The sequence below is a fragment of the Anas acuta genome, chromosome 10 (genome assembly GCF_963932015.1).
Source record: "Anas acuta chromosome 10, bAnaAcu1.1, whole genome shotgun sequence".
Classification (NCBI taxonomy): Eukaryota; Metazoa; Chordata; class Aves; order Anseriformes; family Anatidae; genus Anas; species Anas acuta.
Window position 1 is genome coordinate 11,404,803 of NC_088988.1, and position 17,681 is coordinate 11,422,483.

General features: G+C 49.4%; 2 protein-coding genes across 7 annotated transcripts; one reads left to right on the plus strand and one right to left on the minus strand.

The window, feature by feature from the left end:
• Positions 1-81: 81 nt before the first annotated feature.
• Positions 82-3,926, minus strand: LOC137861750 (uncharacterized). Of its 2 annotated transcripts, XM_068693194.1 has the most exons (6): positions 3,709-3,925; positions 2,379-2,666; positions 1,823-1,876; positions 1,312-1,416; positions 1,112-1,158; positions 82-902 (listed from the first exon to the last, which is right to left on the minus strand). In XM_068693194.1, the coding sequence occupies exons 1-6, from the start codon at positions 3,767-3,769 to the stop codon at positions 792-794; spliced, it is 666 nt and encodes a 221-aa protein (XP_068549295.1). In that variant the 5' UTR covers positions 3,770-3,925; the 3' UTR covers positions 82-791. The 2 variants fall into 2 exon arrangements, with proteins under 2 accessions (XP_068549295.1, XP_068549296.1); XM_068693195.1 differs by lacking the exon at positions 1,312-1,416 and having other exon boundaries at positions 3,709-3,926.
• Positions 3,927-5,501: 1,575 nt separating this feature from the next.
• Positions 5,502-16,807, plus strand: GFOD2 (Gfo/Idh/MocA-like oxidoreductase domain containing 2). Of its 5 annotated transcripts, XM_068693389.1 has the most exons (3): positions 5,502-5,659; positions 8,549-8,892; positions 14,542-16,807. In XM_068693389.1, the coding sequence occupies exons 2-3, from the start codon at positions 8,634-8,636 to the stop codon at positions 15,438-15,440; spliced, it is 1,158 nt and encodes a 385-aa protein (XP_068549490.1). In that variant the 5' UTR covers positions 5,502-5,659; positions 8,549-8,633; the 3' UTR covers positions 15,441-16,807. The 5 variants fall into 5 exon arrangements, with proteins under 5 accessions (XP_068549490.1, XP_068549492.1, XP_068549494.1 ...); XM_068693391.1 differs by lacking the exon at positions 5,502-5,659 and having other exon boundaries at positions 8,698-8,837; XM_068693393.1 differs by lacking the exons at positions 5,502-5,659; positions 8,549-8,892 and adding an exon at positions 8,920-9,039.
• The last annotated feature ends 874 nt before the right edge of the window (positions 16,808-17,681 follow it).

Here is a 17,681-nt window from a genome sequence, read left to right on the forward strand (position 1 = left end):
TAGTGTCACTCCCCACGCCCTGGCAATTCTTCCAGTGCTTCAGCTCAGTCCCCACCAGCAGCAGTAGGTAAATGGCAACACTGACAGCAAAAAACTTCACCTTTTATTTTTATTTTTTCAGATTAAAGACAGTATTGACAAACATACATGTGTCAATTCCTGGTATAAAGCAAATCACTTCAGCTATAGCCACATTGGACCTCTGCAAAGCAAACTATTCCTTTCTGTCCCTGCTTCTTGTGTTGCAAGTGAGTGAATCAGACAAGGGTGAAATTTGTCACAGAAGATGCCTGCTCTGGACATAGCAAGGAAATCCAGAAAACTGCTTCAGGGCTTTTCACAGCGCATACATCACCCAGTGCTGGCAGGAGAGCTTCCTAGAGGGCCACTTGCTCCAGCACTACTGGGACACTGAGTGCTTCCCAGGCTGGGGCAGCCACACGGTGCCTGCTGCTGCTACTGAGGCACGGCACAAGTTGCTAGAAGCAGTCACCAGCAAAAAGCTGCTGCGGCCTTTCCGCGGGAACACAAGGGGGACCTGTCCCAGCTGGAGAGCTGGCTTCTACCTGGGAATGTAAAGTACCACCTGGGGGTAAACAGAAGGTTTTGTTGGCCAAGATGGCACTGCCTTAGAGCAGTGGTTTCAGATTGTGAAAACCAGATCCCTTGTTTTCAGGGGTCGCAGCTGTGGCAAGCATGTGACAAGCTGTTTGTCCCTCCCTTCGCTCTCACTTGCCCTGTCCCCAGCAGAACCTTCCCTTTGCATCAGCAGCACCGGCATTTTCAGCTCTCTACTTCTGTTGTGATTTTATCTCAGCGTAAACAACTTCTGAGGCAGCAGCAGGTTTTGTCTCCGTCTTTTCAAACTTCAGCTTCGCGTACATCACCTCCTCGTTTTGAGGCTGCAGAGGAAGACAGCAGTGAGCAGGCCTTTGGCTGTCAGTTCTGTACATATCCAGATACTGGCACAAGTTATTTCCCACTGACCAAACACTGTACGGGAGGCCCTGGCTTGCTCAGAAACCGTTGCTCTGAAGCCCTTTAAAGGGGCATTCAACTGCTTTTTGTTAGAGAGAACAGAGCAACGCATGAAAAGCTCTCCCCGGCTTACCGTGCTGAGCTGACTCATCTCTTCCACATGCTTGCTTTCAGATTTTCCTGAAAAAGAAAATGTCGTTGACTATCATTAATTTTAATGCAGAAAACACCTGCACAGCAGGCGTCTCACACGTCTCAGTCCATCCAGAGGTTGTGAGACAGCGCTCACCAGCTCCCACTGGAGACAGTGGTGTAGCCCAGGCTCAGCCTTACCTTTAGCATTCCTTTGGTTCCTTCTGCACAAACACATCAGAACACAAATCAGGAAGAAAATCAACAAAACCAGCGACCCAGGGATGATATACGTGTGGATGATTCCTGTGTTGCACAGCAAGCACAGAATGCACATGAGCTGCTGTCCCCACACCGCAGCTTGCAGCCCTGCAGCAGGAGAGCTCCCAGAGCACCCCGCTGGCTCATGGTCTGCACCCCAAAACACCCACCACCCTTACTGACAAAGCCCTGCTGGGGAAGGTCCCCAGAACCTCATCTAAAAGGCTCTGCCAGCTGGGGGCTGTGCGCGGCAGCAGCTTCCCCGCATTGCTGGTGCTCATGGCCTGTGACTGGCTGGTGCCCACACCAATTTGCCAGCAGCTCAGACAGGAGAGAACAGCAGGAGCCATTCCCCCCCTTTCTGCCCCTCTTTCTCCCTAAGAACTCCTACAACCCCCTCATAGCTGCGGGCAGTTCAGGCTCCAGCACCTTCAGGGCCATGGTGCCTCACCTTCATAGGTCTTACACTCAGGGCTGCTGGTCGGAGACATCTCAGGGCCCAATTCTGGAAGGCAGAGACACAAGTGAACGCCCACGTGGAGGCAGCAGGTGCTATGCTCATTGCTCTGCTTTCGGCGGGGACACCTGCAGTGTCAGATCAAAAACTGCAGAGGACTTGGGGAGACACCTGCTCCTCCTGCAGCCTAGGCAGAAGGGTGTGCAGGAACCCGCAGCAGGAGGTGCTGCCAAAGCCCTGGGCTCAGTCCCCGTTGTTTCCCAGAGCCACGTGCATTGGGACCGAGGGCTGGCTGTAGGGAAGCTGTCAGCCATAGGGAAGCAGAGATAATGTAGTAGTTGTCCCGTCCCGTCCCCCCCCAAGCCTCTATGGCTTCCTTCCATCCCCCAAAGCTCACTCTGGCAAGGAGCTTCTGGAGTAGCTTAAAAATTGCTCCTGAACCTCAGAGCTGAAGTCACTTCCCACCTACCAAGCGAGGCCCCCTCTCTGTCTCTGCCTCACCCCTTCCCCTCTGTGCTGCCGTGGGTGTTGGTGGCCTTGTGGCTCTTACCATGCTGGGTCTTGTTGGTTTCATCTTTCACCCCAGTTGTGTTGCTCATCTCACACGTGCATGTTGCTGTTTTTGTTTCATTCATACTTCCAACAGCAGAAGGTTTTTCCTCATATGAAATACGAATCTCAACTATCTCTTCCTTCTTCTCCATCATGTTTTTGATCTGGTCTACAAACTGTTTCACTGTCTGGTCAGTGCAGTTTGACACCATCTGGAACAGACACTGCAAGCTGAGCTCTGACACATTGATTTTCATTGAGGGGACTGAATGCTGTTGAGTGAGTCCTGCAGAAAAAGAAACATGGAGGGCTGGCTTTGTGTTAAGAAATACCCACTTCCTGCATATGAAGCCCTGAGGATGCCAGCTGACCCCCTTCCCAGGCATCAGGCTTAGGGACATCTCCAATTCTTTCTTCCCCTGCCTGTTTTCACAGAACAGGATCACAGAATCGCTTTGGGTTGGAAGAGACCTTAAAGACCATCCAGTTCCAACCCCCTGTCGTGGGCAGGGATGCCACCCACTAGATCAGGTTGCCCAGGGCCTCGTCCAGCCTGGTGTTGAAAACCACCAGGGATGGGAAAAAAAAAAAAAAAGCACCAAGTACCTCAGCCTTTTCCATATCCTTTTCACTGTGTCCTCTGCCTCTCTCTCACGAGTTAACTCATAATCCTTAGCTTTACTTTTGCCCTCAATGTACTTACAGAAACCATTCTCTCTGCCTCTTCATGTTCCTCACAAGGTGGAACTCCAGGTGGCATTTGGCTTTTCTAACACTACCTGGGTGTGTTCAGGCAGTGTGTCTGCGTTCCCCCAGGCAGTCTGTCCTTGTTTCCACCTTTGGTGGACTCTATGTGTGTTTGGGATGAGTTACGAGCACACTGTTTATCCATGCTGATATCTTCTGCGTTATGTAAGGTGTTTCCTACTTGAAAGAGCTTTCAATTTCCTGCTCTGAAGATGAGGCTGTTCTGAAGCCTGGCGACCAAAACTGGGGCCCTGCAGGCAGCTCCTGGAGCCTGTGCCCAGGCAATGGCGGGGGGGGCACTGCCAGGCACCTGCGGAGGTGCTGGTGCAAAAGGGGTGGTAGATGCTGCAGGAAGAGCAGAGCCCAGAGCAGATGGCAAAGCTCTGTCCCAAACCTCTTGCAGGTGTATCACCCACACACAGGGTTCAGAGAGCGGGCAACTTTCCTGCAGGCACTGGGAGGGACTGGTGACAGCCCTGCGATGCCCTCCAGCTGCCTGCAGGCCACGGTCCCCAGTGCTGGTACTGCCCCTCATCCTCATCCTCCTCATCCTCACACCCCTCCCCAAAGCGAGGACTCACCTGCAGGCAGCCAGGCGAGGAGCAGCAGGGGCAGAAAGGCTCTCAGCAGCAGGGTGCTCATGTCTCCTTCCTCAGGCAGCTCTCCAGAAAGCCTCCCAGCGCTCGGGGCGGAGGGGCTGGGGCCACGTCTTTTCCTGCGGCACCGGGGCGGTTGCTCTGCACCGCTCACCCGTGCTGTGCAGGCAGTTCCTCTTGCACACCAGGGCTTACCCTCTCCTCAGTTCCCTCACTTCAGGCTGACGTTATCTCCTCTCTTTGCTGCTTGATTCCATCTCAGCTCAGCCACGCGCTCTGGGCTCTGACACAGCACCACACCCATGTGTGTTGGTGCTTCCATGCTCTTTCCTATCCCAGCCTGCTGGCTCGCTGTCACCAGCACAGGTGGGTGAAGTGCGTGCCCCATGGGTCCAGGGGAAAGGGCTTCCCAATTTCCCTTGCCCCTGGAGCCCTTTTCACAGTGGGGGACAGACCCCTCTGAGGAAGGAGTGCTCCTGCTGCTGGGGGACCAGGCGTGTGTTGGCCCTGCCAACCCCAAAACACCGCGGCCACTCTGTGCGTGGTTTGACACGGGGTCACCAGGTTGACCAGGTGTCACCAGCTGCCCACACATGGGCTGCCAGCACAAGCTTCTGCTTGGCCAGGACAATGCTTTCTGGGTGGCCTCTCATGCAACCCGGCTGCCTCTGGCTGCAGGGATGCCAGGACAAGATCCCCGGGGCACCACGATTGCCCCTCTCCTCCCCAGAGCTGCTCCCTGCTCCCGAGTGCCAAGGAAGCCTGCAGCTGCAGAAGAGCAAGAGCAGGCACTGCCAAGTGGCCATGAGGAAGAGTATCCACAGCACAGGTATCCTGCACAGCCCAGCTGCCTTTTGGGGTGTGTTGCTGAGAATCCCAGCTGGGTCTTGGGAGAAATCATTGGCATGGATGCTGGAGCAGCCTGCCTTGCCTCTCGACATGAAGTGGTCGGGGCTGGATCTCTCCGCACCCATAGCATTTTTTGTGACCCTTGGGTCCTGACTGATGCTCAGTGCTGCTGCAAAAGCGGACGCCAGCGACTCGGTGTCCGTACGGCTCAGACAGCCCTTGCTGGACCTCTGTAAAGGGCTGTGCAGGGTCTGCAGTCTCTGGAATTGTTAGCACTGCCTGGAGGGCCAGGGTCACGGTCAGCTAGAGGATGTCTGGATGTAGACATGCCTGAAGGCACGGATCTGCCATCGGGTCTGTACCCAGCAGGTGAGGTACAACGACCCCAAAAAGCGGATCCCCCGGCTGCCTTTCTGAATTTCGGAGCGCTGTGTGTTTGCTCCACTCTCTCCATTTCTGTTCCCATAATAACTTTTGTGTTGGAGTTAATATCATCGTCACCACTTGTCACACATCACAGGAGGTTAGAAGCTCATGGCATTCTCCAGCAGGGACCGTGTAAACGGGGCTGACAACCCATAAGCGGTCACCGCCTTATGTAGTTCTTTAATAAGATCCCAATTAAAGGCTTTCCAGCCATTTTGCCCACGATCCCCAACTTGGACTGGGAAATCGAGCCCTGTGGGCCCCCTCCCTCTTTTATTGCTTCTGTCTGAAGTTGTTTCCAACGATCCCGGGGCTCAAAGGGACGCGGCCTGGCCGGGCAGCGCCCAGCCTCGCTGCCTTCACCCCTGTGCCCGCCCACCCTCAGCCCAGCCGCCGCGCCGCCCTTCGATTGGCTAGAAGCGCTGCCCGTCAGCAGAAGACCCTCCCCCTCCCTCGAATCCCGCCTCACGATTGGCTGCGCCTCCCTCAACCTCCGAAGGCGCTCAGGGCGCCGCCATTTCAAGCGCCCGTGCCCGCCCCGGCTGCTGAGGAGGCGGTGGGGCCGCTCAGGGCGTCGCCGGCGCCGGGAGCGAGCAGCGGCCGCCGCCGGGATGGAGGCGAGGCGGAGCCGCCGGGCCCCTCGGCGAACCTCCGGCGGCAGGTAAGGGCTGGGGGGGACTCTCCGGGGCTGGGAGCCGCGGTGCCCGTCGCATTTTCCGTCCCGGAGCGCCGGGGCCTCGGGCACGCCGCGGGGCTGAGCGGGGCCGTGAGGTGCTGAGGGGCGGTGAGGGGCGGCGAGGGGCGGCTCGCCTCAGCCGGGCTGTGCCTCTTGTTGCAGTCCGGCTGCCCCTCGTTTCTATGTGAGGGCTCTCAGGAAAGCGTTGCCCAGCCCTGTGACTGGGGATACTGGTGAGCGATGGCTCTCCTTTCCAGAAAGACTGGCCTCTAAAAGGCTTTTTACGATTTTAATGACTGATCCCCACAGGCTCCTTAGAAGCTTTCAGGCTTGCTGTGACCTGGTGTAAATGGCACCCGGCTTCTGGATGGAGCTGAGGGTGCTGCTCGCAGTCAGGCCTCTTTCCTGCGGCCAGGAGTGCTGCCACACGCTCCGGCTGCAGGCTGCTGTCAGGATGGGACCAGCGGACCTCCTGGGGACACCCGGCCCCGTGTGCCCCCTCGTGCCACTGCCACTCTGCGTGCCCAGACCTCAGCGAGACCCTCGGAGAGACCACTCAGGCTTCCCAGGCCTCCAGTCAGCACGTGCTGGCCTCCGCTCCAAGTCACGTTTCCAGATCAGTCAAGCTACAGAGGGACACCACCGTGTTTTCCCTCTCCAAACAGCATGGCCAGACCGTGCTGGCCACGAGCCTGAGGAGGAGGGTGCAAAGAACAGGACGAGGACGTGCTGAAGCCCCTCTCCATCTCTTGTGCTCTACCAGCTCTGCTACTTACTGCACTTGGTATGACCTGTGCGTATTTCACACCCCTTGAGGCGTGCCTTGAGCTTGCTTAGCCTCCCTTTGACTTCTCATTAATGGTTAATCATGGCTTTATTACCCTCCATGACATCCTGCAGCGATGTCTTTTTCGGGTTGAGGAATCTTTGCTTGCTGAGGTCTTCCTTGCATAGATGTTGCGTGCTTTTTGTCACCTTTTTCTGAGTCTTTTCAGATCTGCTTTTTTTTCCTCTTGGATGAGAAGCATCAGAGAGGTTTGCAGTGTTTCCAAGAAAGGTGCTTTGGGGACTTCTGCAGGGTGACAGCGCTGTTCTCCTGGAGCTTCTCTGTGTTCTTAGTGGATGTAATGACAGCTGCCTCTTGCGGCAGCAGTGGCTGCATCCTGACGCAGTGGGGTTTGGACTCCGCTCCAGCTGTGCAAGCCACATCTTCACGTGCTGGGAGTGTGGCTGCATTGTGACAAGTCACTGCTGAGGCTGGGTTTGCTAAACATTGATGACACAGGGCTTTTGTCGTGGTGCTAGTGGTGAGCAGGTGTCCTTGTCTGGTACCATCCAGAGCTGTATCTGTGGAGGTAAAGCAGTGGGATTTGTGGTTGTGCCAGTATCTGTTAGCAACAGTGATGCAGCAGCGCATTTTGGGAATACAAAATTTCCAAAATCAGAAAATGAATTCCACCTCCCTGAGATTTTAAAGAGGTAGTTGGATGGGAAACAGGAAAAAAATAAAGCTTAGAATAAGCAAGTGTTACGGAAGTCAGCTTATCTGTTGGGTGTGTTACGTGCTGCAATGTGCTCTTAATAGCATTCTCAAAGATTTCGTCCTCTCCTAAAGTCTTGCCGTGCTGTGTAAATTTGCCATTGCTGAGCGTGGCTGTACAACCTGGTGTGAGCATGCACGTACCTGGTCTGTGTTCTGCATTGTTCAGTTGATGTCTGTTCAAAAGAATGTGGTGCTCACTGTGAGTGGTTTTTCTTCTGGCCTGTAAACCCCCAAATCTGTATGTGGGGGGCTTCAACGTGTATCTTTGCATTTTGACCGGTGGCAGGATCTTATTCTTCTTCACATTATTTATAAAAGCCTGACTAGAAGCTGTATTTCCTGTCAGTACGTTACTATTTCATGCAGAACGATAAAGATTGTCTAGATCGTCTTGGTACCGTCCCTATTTGTGTGTGCCTCTAAGTGTTGAATAACAGGGAATTAATTTCAAATAGCAGGCAAGAATGGTATGACAAACCTAACATCACACTGAACATGGGAAAAAACATACAGAATTAATTCAGTGAATATTTCATGAGATGTTTTACAGCATCTGTAAATATTTGTCATGAATATAAAATCAAGCAAACTTTCCTTAGAAGAAATGGCTCACCGCCGGGGTGCAGGAGGTAGGGTTCCCAAAGGCATGACACGTTGAGGGCCTCTGACATCCTGGGGTTAGCGCCACAACCATGCGAGGAAATCCAGCCAGATGTGGCCAGTGCAGTCCTGAGACACTGGCAAGCAAGGATCAGAGGGGATTTATTTACCAGGAAATACTTGCAAGAACAAAAGTGTGACTTAACCAAATGAACGCGAGCTTTCCTCACAGGACGTGTTTTCTAGATATCCTCTGTAGTGGCTTAACTACCTGCCGTAAGTTTAAGGTCCCAGTAGCTGCTTTCAGTTTTTATATTTGGGTAGGAATAAAGACGTGTGCACCCACAAGCTTGCTACGTTTTTTCTCAGTATCTGTTTGTCTAACAGAAGGTACTACCTCATCTCACAATCCTTTATCTCATTTAGGGGCTTGCATCATCACGATGTGTGCTCCTTTGTGAGCATTTCCTGCATTTCGAGGCTCGAGAGGGCCCCGTGACTTGTCAGGCTGCTTGCTATCCATCCTTCCTGCCTTCTGCAACAGGGCTCTCTGGCTTGTCCCTTAAAACTATTTCTCCAAATATTACAAGGTGTTTTTTTCATATAATTTTTTTTCTTCAGGAGAATCTTTGAAACTTTTGAAGGATAAATGCTAGCAGTCAGGCTATAGATGCCTTTGACTTCAAAATACAGTTTTTGTTTGCATTGACTTGTAACTTTCTGTGTTTTAGGAACTGTGGATGGAGCGGAAAGCTGAGGAGCTGAGCACTTCCTTGGAGGCCCACATGTTGACCCTGATGCTTGAATGAACGCAGAATGAAAATGCTTCCCGGAGTGGGTGTGTTTGGGACTGGCAGCACCGCCCGGGTCCTGGTCCCCTTGCTGCGAGCAGAAGGCTTCTCTATTGAAGCGCTCTGGGGAAAGACTGAAGAGGAGGCGAAGCAGCTGGCAGAAGAAATGAATATCTCCTTCTACACGAGTCGGACTGATGATGTCTTGCTGCACCAGGACGTAGATTTGGTTTGCATCAATATCCCTCCACCCCTAACCCGGCAAATTGCTGTGAAAGCTCTAGGTACCTTTTCGTTTTTAGAGTTGGACCAAAAATTCATAACTAATTGGCAGATTGAAATCTGAAGCTCTGCACGATTCTGGTTGTAGCAGGGTGCAAGTACGGTACTAAAGGTTTTGCTTGGAATTCGTAGCACCATTTGCAAGAAAGGTTACCTAGATTTTTATTTCTTTTTAGAATTATAGCATTGAAAATCTTGAATCAATTGGGCTAAAATTTTCCATGTATTCTTCAGGCTGAACTTGCAGTGGGGAGATTTTTAGTAAAGTAAGCTACTTCCAAAAACATGCTGAAGTAGAAAAATCTTTTGTTCCCATTTGGGGAACAAAAACCAAAACAACACTAACCTTGTAGTTTAATTCATTTCAGATCTTCCCATGCCTTGGAATGGGAACCTGAAATTTGTTGTGGGGAGAGGGGGAAGGGAGGGGAGATTTTCATCTCTGCTTGTTCCTCCACAGAACCAAACTTGAAAGGTAAAAGCCTTTGAATAAAAAATGTGTGTACGTGTTCAGTAGGACTGTGTGAGTTAAGACCCAAATCCTCTGCGGATGCTGTTCTCAGCATGCGTGCCGTGCCCCTTGCCACCTCTTGGTGATGATTTTCTCAGTGTCTGTGACAGGCTGCTGTTTCCCAGGGTGCAGACTTGCTGGAGGAATCCTTCACCTGGCGTGGAGGAGAGGGTAGGTGACAGCTGGGGACAGCAGGTGGAATGCAGCCAGGTGAGCTGGGCGAGAGCGGCTGCGAGAGAAGGGAGAACGGGCAGGAGGCAGCCGCCCGGGCACCCCGGCGTTCCTGGTTCTGCAGGGCACAGCTTTGTAGTGCTAATGTGCCTTCACCTCACCCAGCGTGGGGTGTGCTTGTGTGTAATTCCGTAAATAAGGAGTGTGAGATTTTTATTGTGTTTACAGCAGATCCCTGTGAGATAATTTCAGGATGGGTAATGTCTCAAACCATGCAGGCGAGGGCGGTTTGTTGTTCTTAGCCTCTTTGCTCTGCAGTAATTTGTTTTGGAAGTAAACAACTCCTTACACATTTGCAATGCCATAACGCTGCTTAGATATGCAGAGAGAGATCTTAGGTTTTTTTGAGTGTTAGATTTCTTTCTTTACAAAGAACTACTGTTCTCTGAATATAAGGTATTTTAATTTTTGAACACTTGAACTGTAAGTTAGAATTTATCTTTAAATATGCTAGAAATTCCTTTAAATGATAGTAAGTATTTCAGTAGTTCTCTTGGCTCTTGATGGTCAAGCATGAAGTGTGCTAGAAGGAGAGGATGGCACCTTCTCTGGTGGATTTTTAACTAAAATGAATAGTCTTTGAAAGCTGACATTGAACGGTGGAGGCAAGGTGGTTAAAGCTGCTGCAGAAGTACAGAGGTGAGGTGTGTGTGCTTGACTGCAAGTATAGAGAAGTTGGAAAGTTGAAAAAGCAAGGGAAATCGCTGGGTGAAGTTGTAAAGGGCTATTTATTCTTTGCTTCTGTTTCCCAAAATATTCTGATCTGCGAAGTGATGCAGGCAGCTCAGAGCAGTATGATTCTGGCCAAGTCTTTCAGCTTTCCCGGGAGGTTAGTGGCAGCAGTGTTTGTGTACCTGCTACCAAGGATGTTGTGCAGTATCTTAAGCCCATATTGGATAGCTTGCTATAATTCAGTGCTCTGGAGGAACAAAAAGTGAGGGGAGTGCAGGTGGCAAGTGTGTTTTTTTTTTTTTTTTTGAACATTCAGGTTGATGCAGTCATATTTGCAATTGGAAAATCCTTGGCTGCAAATTGTGATAATAGATGAATAGCTTGGTGTATCACTAGCTGTGACTGGGCTTTGGGAGAGATCAGATGTGGTACAGTGGTAAGTCTTTTATTCAAAAGAGGAAAAGAATGTACACTTTTATTACTTATTCTTATACTTCTGTTTAAAAATGTGCTTAGTTTTTTAGTACTAGCAGAATGGAGAGAGAGAGACCCGGTGTTTCCTGCCTGTGCTATTTGTTTAAGTTCCTTACTGACAGGCATCCAGAAAGAAGCCTTGGCATGACAGAGATGAAGTTGTAACGCTGGATTGAGTTCATGAACCAGACATAACAGATCAAAGCCTAGAGCATAATTCAAATTAAGATGAGTGTAATCTTAGGGTTTATCTCACTAACAGGTAAAGCAAGAAGCTATTCTAAAATTTGTGCTTCCTTTGATCTCAGAGGAACTAAATTAACTTCACAAAATGCCTGTTCTGTGGTTGATGTCCCACAGCTGACATGCATCCACCTCTGTGTGAGGTGCGCCCGGCGCCGAGTTACTGGCTGGCTCAGGCTGTGGAGCGTGTGAGGTGTGAGTGAAGCAGAGACTGGGGAGGCAGAGCACTTGAAGTCCTTAGAGGAGGATTTCCTTAAGACTTTAAAGGTGATGCTGCTGCACGTACTGAGCCCAGCCTTCAAGCAGATGTCTTGCGGAGTGGCGACAGAGGAACTTCTTACTAGTTCAAGGAAGCTTTCCAAAGTAGCTTGCTTGGCCCCCTGATTTTGCAGAGTCCATACAAATTACAGCATGTGTATGTTAATTGTGGAGGAAGGAGTTGGAAAGGGCTCTATCACGGCCTTGTGTTGTGACAAATGCAGATTTCCTGCTCTTGAACAGGATAAACAAGCGTGCTGTGAGGGCTCTTTGCATATTGTGCTTCCCATGTTTGTAAGGAGTTAGCAGGGAGGTCCTCTCCAGCCATATGCAAACGGGACGTGAAATGAAGGAATGCATTTGGGAGTGAGCATCCATTCACTGGGAGGCTCCTGAAGCCAACAAGTTTGAACCAGATGGTTATTTGTGAAGAATCCTCAGACGCTCCCAGCTGCTTGTGATGGACACAGGTGATCTGGTATGCTTCAGCAGTGTTTAGGTGTACGTGGTCCTAGGTGCAACCTCAGGTTTCTTACATTATGCAGGGAAATCGAGAGCTAGGGCTTCTGTTTGGTGGAACGGATACAGTTACACGAGCTAAGTAGGTTTAGTAGTTTGAATCAATGCTGTAATTCATCTGGAGACAGGTGGGGCTGAGGACTGCAGGTGTTGGATGGGCAGTGGTGAATACAGCAGCCAGGCAATAAGCTAGGAAGCAGAGCTGCAGAGTAGTGGCTGTCATCGTGAGGCTGCTGCCCCAGCCCAGGCACACTGCAGGGATGCTGCCCTGCACGGGTGCCCCTCCTTGTCACGTTCCTGGGGACGCAAAGGGCCTTCTCAGTGGGGTGTGCTGGGCCACTGTGTTGAGTGTCCTTCTCCTGAGTTCAATGTCAGGCTGCAGCCCCCTCCAGAGCTGCCTCTTTAAGGTTTGTGTTTCACTTCTCCCATTTTTAATAAATATTCCCCTCCAAGGGGTTGTCCTCCCTCCCTCTTGGCCTGACTGCCACCCGCCCTGCTAGGGCACCCTGGTGTTGCTATCCCCTGCTCCTGCTCATGGCTCTGGGCAGCCTCGATCAGACAGAGTGGGTTTTCTGTGCTTGTGCTTTATTATTCCCAGCTGTAAAATACTTTGAGTATGGCAGGTTTTGGGTCTGGTATGGCTAACCAGCTGCTAGAGAAGCAGAGACCCTGTGGCTGATGGGCTGTGTGGATCTGGCTAGAGATGTAAGATTGCTTTAGGAGGCAATGTTCTATTTTATTCTGCTGTCCAGGAAGTGTCCCACCAAGAAATGCTTTCTGAGGAAGCTTACAGGGCTCGCGGAGGCACGGAGCTGGTAACGCAGGGAGCACTGGCTGAGAAACGGCTTCCAGGACACAAAGGAGCACTGGATTCTTTCAGTGGAGCAGGACAGGGCAGAAGTGAAGAGCAAGAACTAGAAGAAAGGCCCTGCTGCAAAGAGGGTGGAGAAGTGAAAGTTTCAACGTTCACTTGGTTTTGCAGCCTGAGTTGGCTGCTGCATTCAATTATGTGCCAGAGGGTGGAGGGTTTGCACAAGGGGGAGCAGCACTGGCTGCAGCGCTGTACCCCCAGCATATGCAGCTTGAAAGTCGCTTCCATTGTCCATTTCCTTTGAGAATTACATGATTTGTGTAGGATGCTGTCAAGATCATCTTACTTTTACTTTTTTCATCTGTATCTTGATGTAACCTGGCTTGAGATGAATGCCATTTAAAGGTACAGCATAATGAGAAGGCAGCTAACCCCAGCACTGAAATATCTCAAGAGGAGCTCAGCCAGCCCTGGGGAACATTGAACAGAGAGCAGTGCAGGGACTGGTACAGGAGAGTCAGAAGTGATTCCTGAAATGGGTTTGCTGGTGGGCAGCCAGGAGCATTTGGCAGGCTGAGAGGCAGCATCAGGGGAGTGTGACCCTGCCCTTCTCTGCCCATTAAAGCTTCTGCTGACTCGTATGTGTTCAGGTGCTTTCTTTGGAAGAGGCCACTTAAAAATTGTAGTTCTGTTTTCTGAGTGGATTTTGATTTTATTTACTACAAAGGCATGTTCAGAGCTTCCTTTCCCACTAGTTGTCCCAGGCTGAGCAGGGCAGCAAGCTGCGTTGCAGGAGCTTGCTGGCCCCTGGACCACTTGGCTGTTCCTGCATCAAGTCTTGCTTGGTGCAGCCAGGAGGTGGAGTGCTCAGTGCAGCAGCTGCTGCTGTGCGGAATCTGGCTTCCCCCAGTAGGCAGGAGTCTGATTTAAACACTTGTGCTGCTGTCACCTCACCCTGCAGATGACAGAAGCAAGGAGCGTGGTCCAGGAGGAGCTTTGAGTGAGGCACCTGCTGTCGTGTTCCCTGTGAGAAACTGCAGTATGACTAGGCTGAGCTTCAGACCTGACATCCTGAGTTAATGTCTGGAAACTTCTAGGTGTGTCCCTAGGTACTACATTGAAAAATGCTGTGAAGCATTTTATCAGGCATATAGGGAAAAGTAAAGCCATGCTGTGAGCGAAGAGTGAGAATGGGGGAAGAGGGAGTACCAACAGAACACTGGGTGTAGGCGTTTGGTTGAATCTTCCATTGAGATGCTCTTTTGGATCATCAGCTTATTTATACCTTGTATCTAAAATAAAGACTATCCACACTGATTCAGGCTGGGCACAAAATAAAGCACTTTACTAATAACCAAAACCACAGCAGGTCATCTTGCGAGTGCTGCTCCACTTGGGTAACTCGTGCAGTCGCCTTTGCAGTCTAATTGTACATGTAGCTTGTATGTGCAGACAAAAATGTTTCACTTTACAAAACCTTATTTCAATTTTTTTTATGCTGTACACAGGCCACCAGGTACCTTGTATTTCTATCAATCTATTACAAATAATAAATTTGTAGTGATGATGAAATTCAAAATCAAATCTCCTTCACTCACTTTTTCCCTGCAGAGTGCATAGATCTCCGCGATTTTTTCCCTTCTGGCTGTACAGGCATTCAAATAGTTGTATAGCTACAACACTCAATTGGCATGAAAACATGACATGGTTCATCTCTCATGATGTGGAAATGCTCTGTATTTATTTAGAGCTGCTCTCTGTGGGAGTTTGTCAGCTCTGCGACGAAAGCATCTTGGAAGGATTCTTATTTTAGTTCCTGAACCTTTGCCTTTGAAAGCCTGACTCTTAAAAGCTCTACTGATAAACGCTGGGACCTTGCATCATGTTTTGCTCATGAGTGCTATGTTATTTTTTGGTGTGTTTGTGCTGCAGGAATAGGGAAGAACGTGATCTGTGAGAAAGCTGCTACCTCTGTGGATGCCTTCAGGATGGTCACAGCTGCCAGATACTACCCCAAGCTGATGAGCATCGTGGGCAACGTCCTCCGTTTCTTGCCTGTCTTTGTGAAGATGAAGCAGTTGATAGAAGAACACTACGTGGGCAGCGTGATGATCTGTGATGTACGAGTCTACGGGGGGAGCCTGCTCAGCCACAAGTACAACTGGATCTGTGATGAGCTAATGGGAGGAGGCGGTCTGCATACAATGGGGACGTACATCATTGACCTTCTGACCCACCTCATCAACAGGCGAGCAGAGAAAGTCCACGGTCTGCTCAAGACTTTTGTCAAGCAGAACACGGCTATCAGTGGGATCCGCCATGTTACTAGTGATGACTTCTGCTTCTTCCAGATGCTGATGAGTGAGGGTGTCTGTTGTACTGTGACTCTCAACTTCAACATGCCCGGCTCCTTCATTCATGAAGTCATGGTTGTTGGGTCCGCAGGTCGCCTCATAGCTCGTGGCACGGACTTGTATGGGCAGAAGAACACTGCACTCCAAGAGGAATTACTGTTTACGGACTCTCTGACTGTCAACAAAGGCCTTTTGGACAAGGGGTTTAAAGACATCCCGCTGCTCTACCTAAAAGGAATGGTATACATGGTGCAAGCCTTGCGCAAGTCTTTCCAAGACCAGGAGGATCGTCGGACGTGGGATCACAAACCTGTCTCGATGGCAGCCTCTTTCGAAGACGGTCTCTACATGCAAAGTGTCGTAGAGGCCATCAAGAAATCCAGCAGGTCAGGGGAGTGGGAGGCTGTGGAGGTCATGACCGAGGAGCCAGATGCCAATCAGAACCTTTGCGAGGCGCTTCAGAGGAATAACTTATGAACATTCCTGCTTTGGAAAATAGGACAATTGATACTTCGGGCTGTAACTGTACAAATTCTCCCTGTTTTTAAGATATGTAGATTCTTATTTAATAACGGTTCTTGTTTTTTTTCTTTAAACATGTAAAATATGCCATGTTCCGATAGAAACGGTTCTGATTTAAATTGTTTAAAGAGTTTTAAATATTTCCGTTTTTTGTAAACGTTTAATTTTTGTCTTGGAGACTTAGAAAAACTTGAATTGCCCTTTGCACTTGCAGTAGCTGAAGTGAAGCATGGATCTCTGCCATTGCATGGCTTGGAAGTGGGACACAACCCCTCTTGCACAGGTCGCTTATTTTAACAGTTTTAACAGGAGATTAAGTAGAGCAAGATCAGGGAGCATCTGTTGTTTAGATGCCTTTGCCTTCTCTTGGAGATGGATTTAGTTTCACTCCTCAGTTGGTAAAATTTTATTAAAGAGTTTAGTGATGTAACACGTCTCTAAACTCACATAGGACAGAGTAGAAGAACAGAATAAAGCTTGTAAAATAAGGATCAGCCTTTGGCTTTCTGCACATGTCAAATGTTTTTCAAAGTAATTTAAGCTGGTATTTTATTTAAATAATGCAATGATGCTATGAATTCCCTGTTGACGGTGTCTTGGCAGTTATGAGGAAAATCTTTGGGAAGTCTGCGATGATACGTGTTATTCTTCCATATCTGCAAACATTTTCTTTCTACTCAAGAGACTGACTGCATCCAGCAGTTTTTTGGTTTTTTTTTGGCATAAGCTCTATTTCCATCAGTTGTGTTTACTACCCAGCAGCACCAGGACCATGACTGTGGGGCCACATTCTGATTTCTGCGACTGTTATTAAATGCCTCACAGGCAAGGCACCTTTCCACAACCTTCCAGGGATCTGCAGATGGAAGTAAGGAGGTATTGCCTACCTCTTGCAGCTCCTCTGTGTGCTGACTAGGAAACTGTCACACTACACACACGCTGATACCTGAAGAGAATGGGGACTTAACTGTCATGAGCAAGTCTGCTTTGAATCTCAAACACTGGATATTAACTCTCTGGTCCTGCCCACCCTCACACCCTCCTGCAGCTTGTGCCCAGTGGAGATATCTGTTGGCAGATCATGGGTGGAAGTTCATTCCATTTGAGAAGTATTTTTTCTCCAAAGCAGGTATGTGGAAGGAATAGTCCATTTTTACTACATTTATTTTGTGTACTTGAAAGCTTTTTTAATGTATTATTTCCCACTAAGTTGTAACTGTGTATTTATGTATGTTAACATGCAAACCACTGTTTCATAAGCTGGTCCTTCCTGAAAAGAATCTTACTTGTTTTCTACAAAAATAAAAAGTTGTTTGAGGGCATTCTTCAGGCAGCTGTGTGCTTGTGTTCGATTTGGACAATCTGAAATCATCACAGTAAATGTCACAGCTGGGGCTAATTACCTGTTGAGTCATTCCCTGCCCCTGTGCTGCCAGCTGGGCAACCTGGGTGTGATAGAGTAGGAGATAACTCTGTGCTGTCCTTGCCAAGGTACTTGTCATCCATTTATCACCAAGGGAAAGTAAGTCCTACCAGAAAGTCTGTTTTCCACCTCCTTGCTATTTTCTTCAGACTACGGCTGTTGAGTAGTTGATTTTGGAGATACTCCTGTTTATCTTAGGTTTCCCACGTCAACTTTTGTGATTAATGGGATCTTTATTTTCTGCCTAACTGGTTCTAGGAAGTTCTGGAAGATGCAAACTAAGAAGCAAAATCCCCATGGTAAGGATAGAACCGTTCTCTAGCCAGTGTATAAATGAGGTACTTACCTTCAACTATTTACTTTCAACACACTTTAAAATGATGTATCAGTCACTTCTAAAGGTTAGGAACTTGGCTGGTTCTGTGCTCTGAACAATCTCATCTCTGCTCTAAGATGGATGAAGAAAGTGGCGCTGTTTTCAGCTCTAGCAGGTGGGCCAGTGAACGCTGTGTCTCCCCACAAACCTTCCTTTCCTGCTAGAAGGCTGTTCTGCCATAGCTCTGAGCATCTACTGTCTGTGCACTATGTAAAGCAGGTGAGTAATGTCTCCTGAGCTCACCTGGGACAGTCACTACACGCATTCAGATAGAAAGCTCTGGCTTCGTTCATGCCAGTTCTGGATCTGTTCTAAAGCTGTTGTCCCTGAATTGAGCAGCTTCCTTTGTGCTACTGTCAAGCATCTGCCCAGGGCAGAAAATCCTAAAGTATGACTC

Coding starts and splice junctions, on each gene's coding strand:
- GFOD2 (XM_068693389.1), top strand. CDS start 8,634: ATGAAAATGCTTCCCGGAGTGGGTGTGTTTGGGACTGGCAGCACCGCC. Junction 8,893..14,541: donor AATTGCTGTGAAAGCTCTAG/GTACCTTTTCGT, acceptor TTTGTGCTGCAG/GAATAGGGAAGAACGTGATC.
- LOC137861750 (XM_068693194.1), bottom strand. CDS start 3,769: ATGAGCACCCTGCTGCTGAGAGCCTTTCTGCCCCTGCTGCTCCTCGCC. Junction 2,667..3,708: donor CCTCGCCTGGCTGCCTGCAG/GTGAGTCCTCGC, acceptor CTTTTTCTGCAG/GACTCACTCAACAGCATTCA. Junction 903..1,111: donor AGATGAGTCAGCTCAGCACG/GTAAGCCGGGGA, acceptor CTTCCTCTGCAG/CCTCAAAACGAGGAGGTGAT.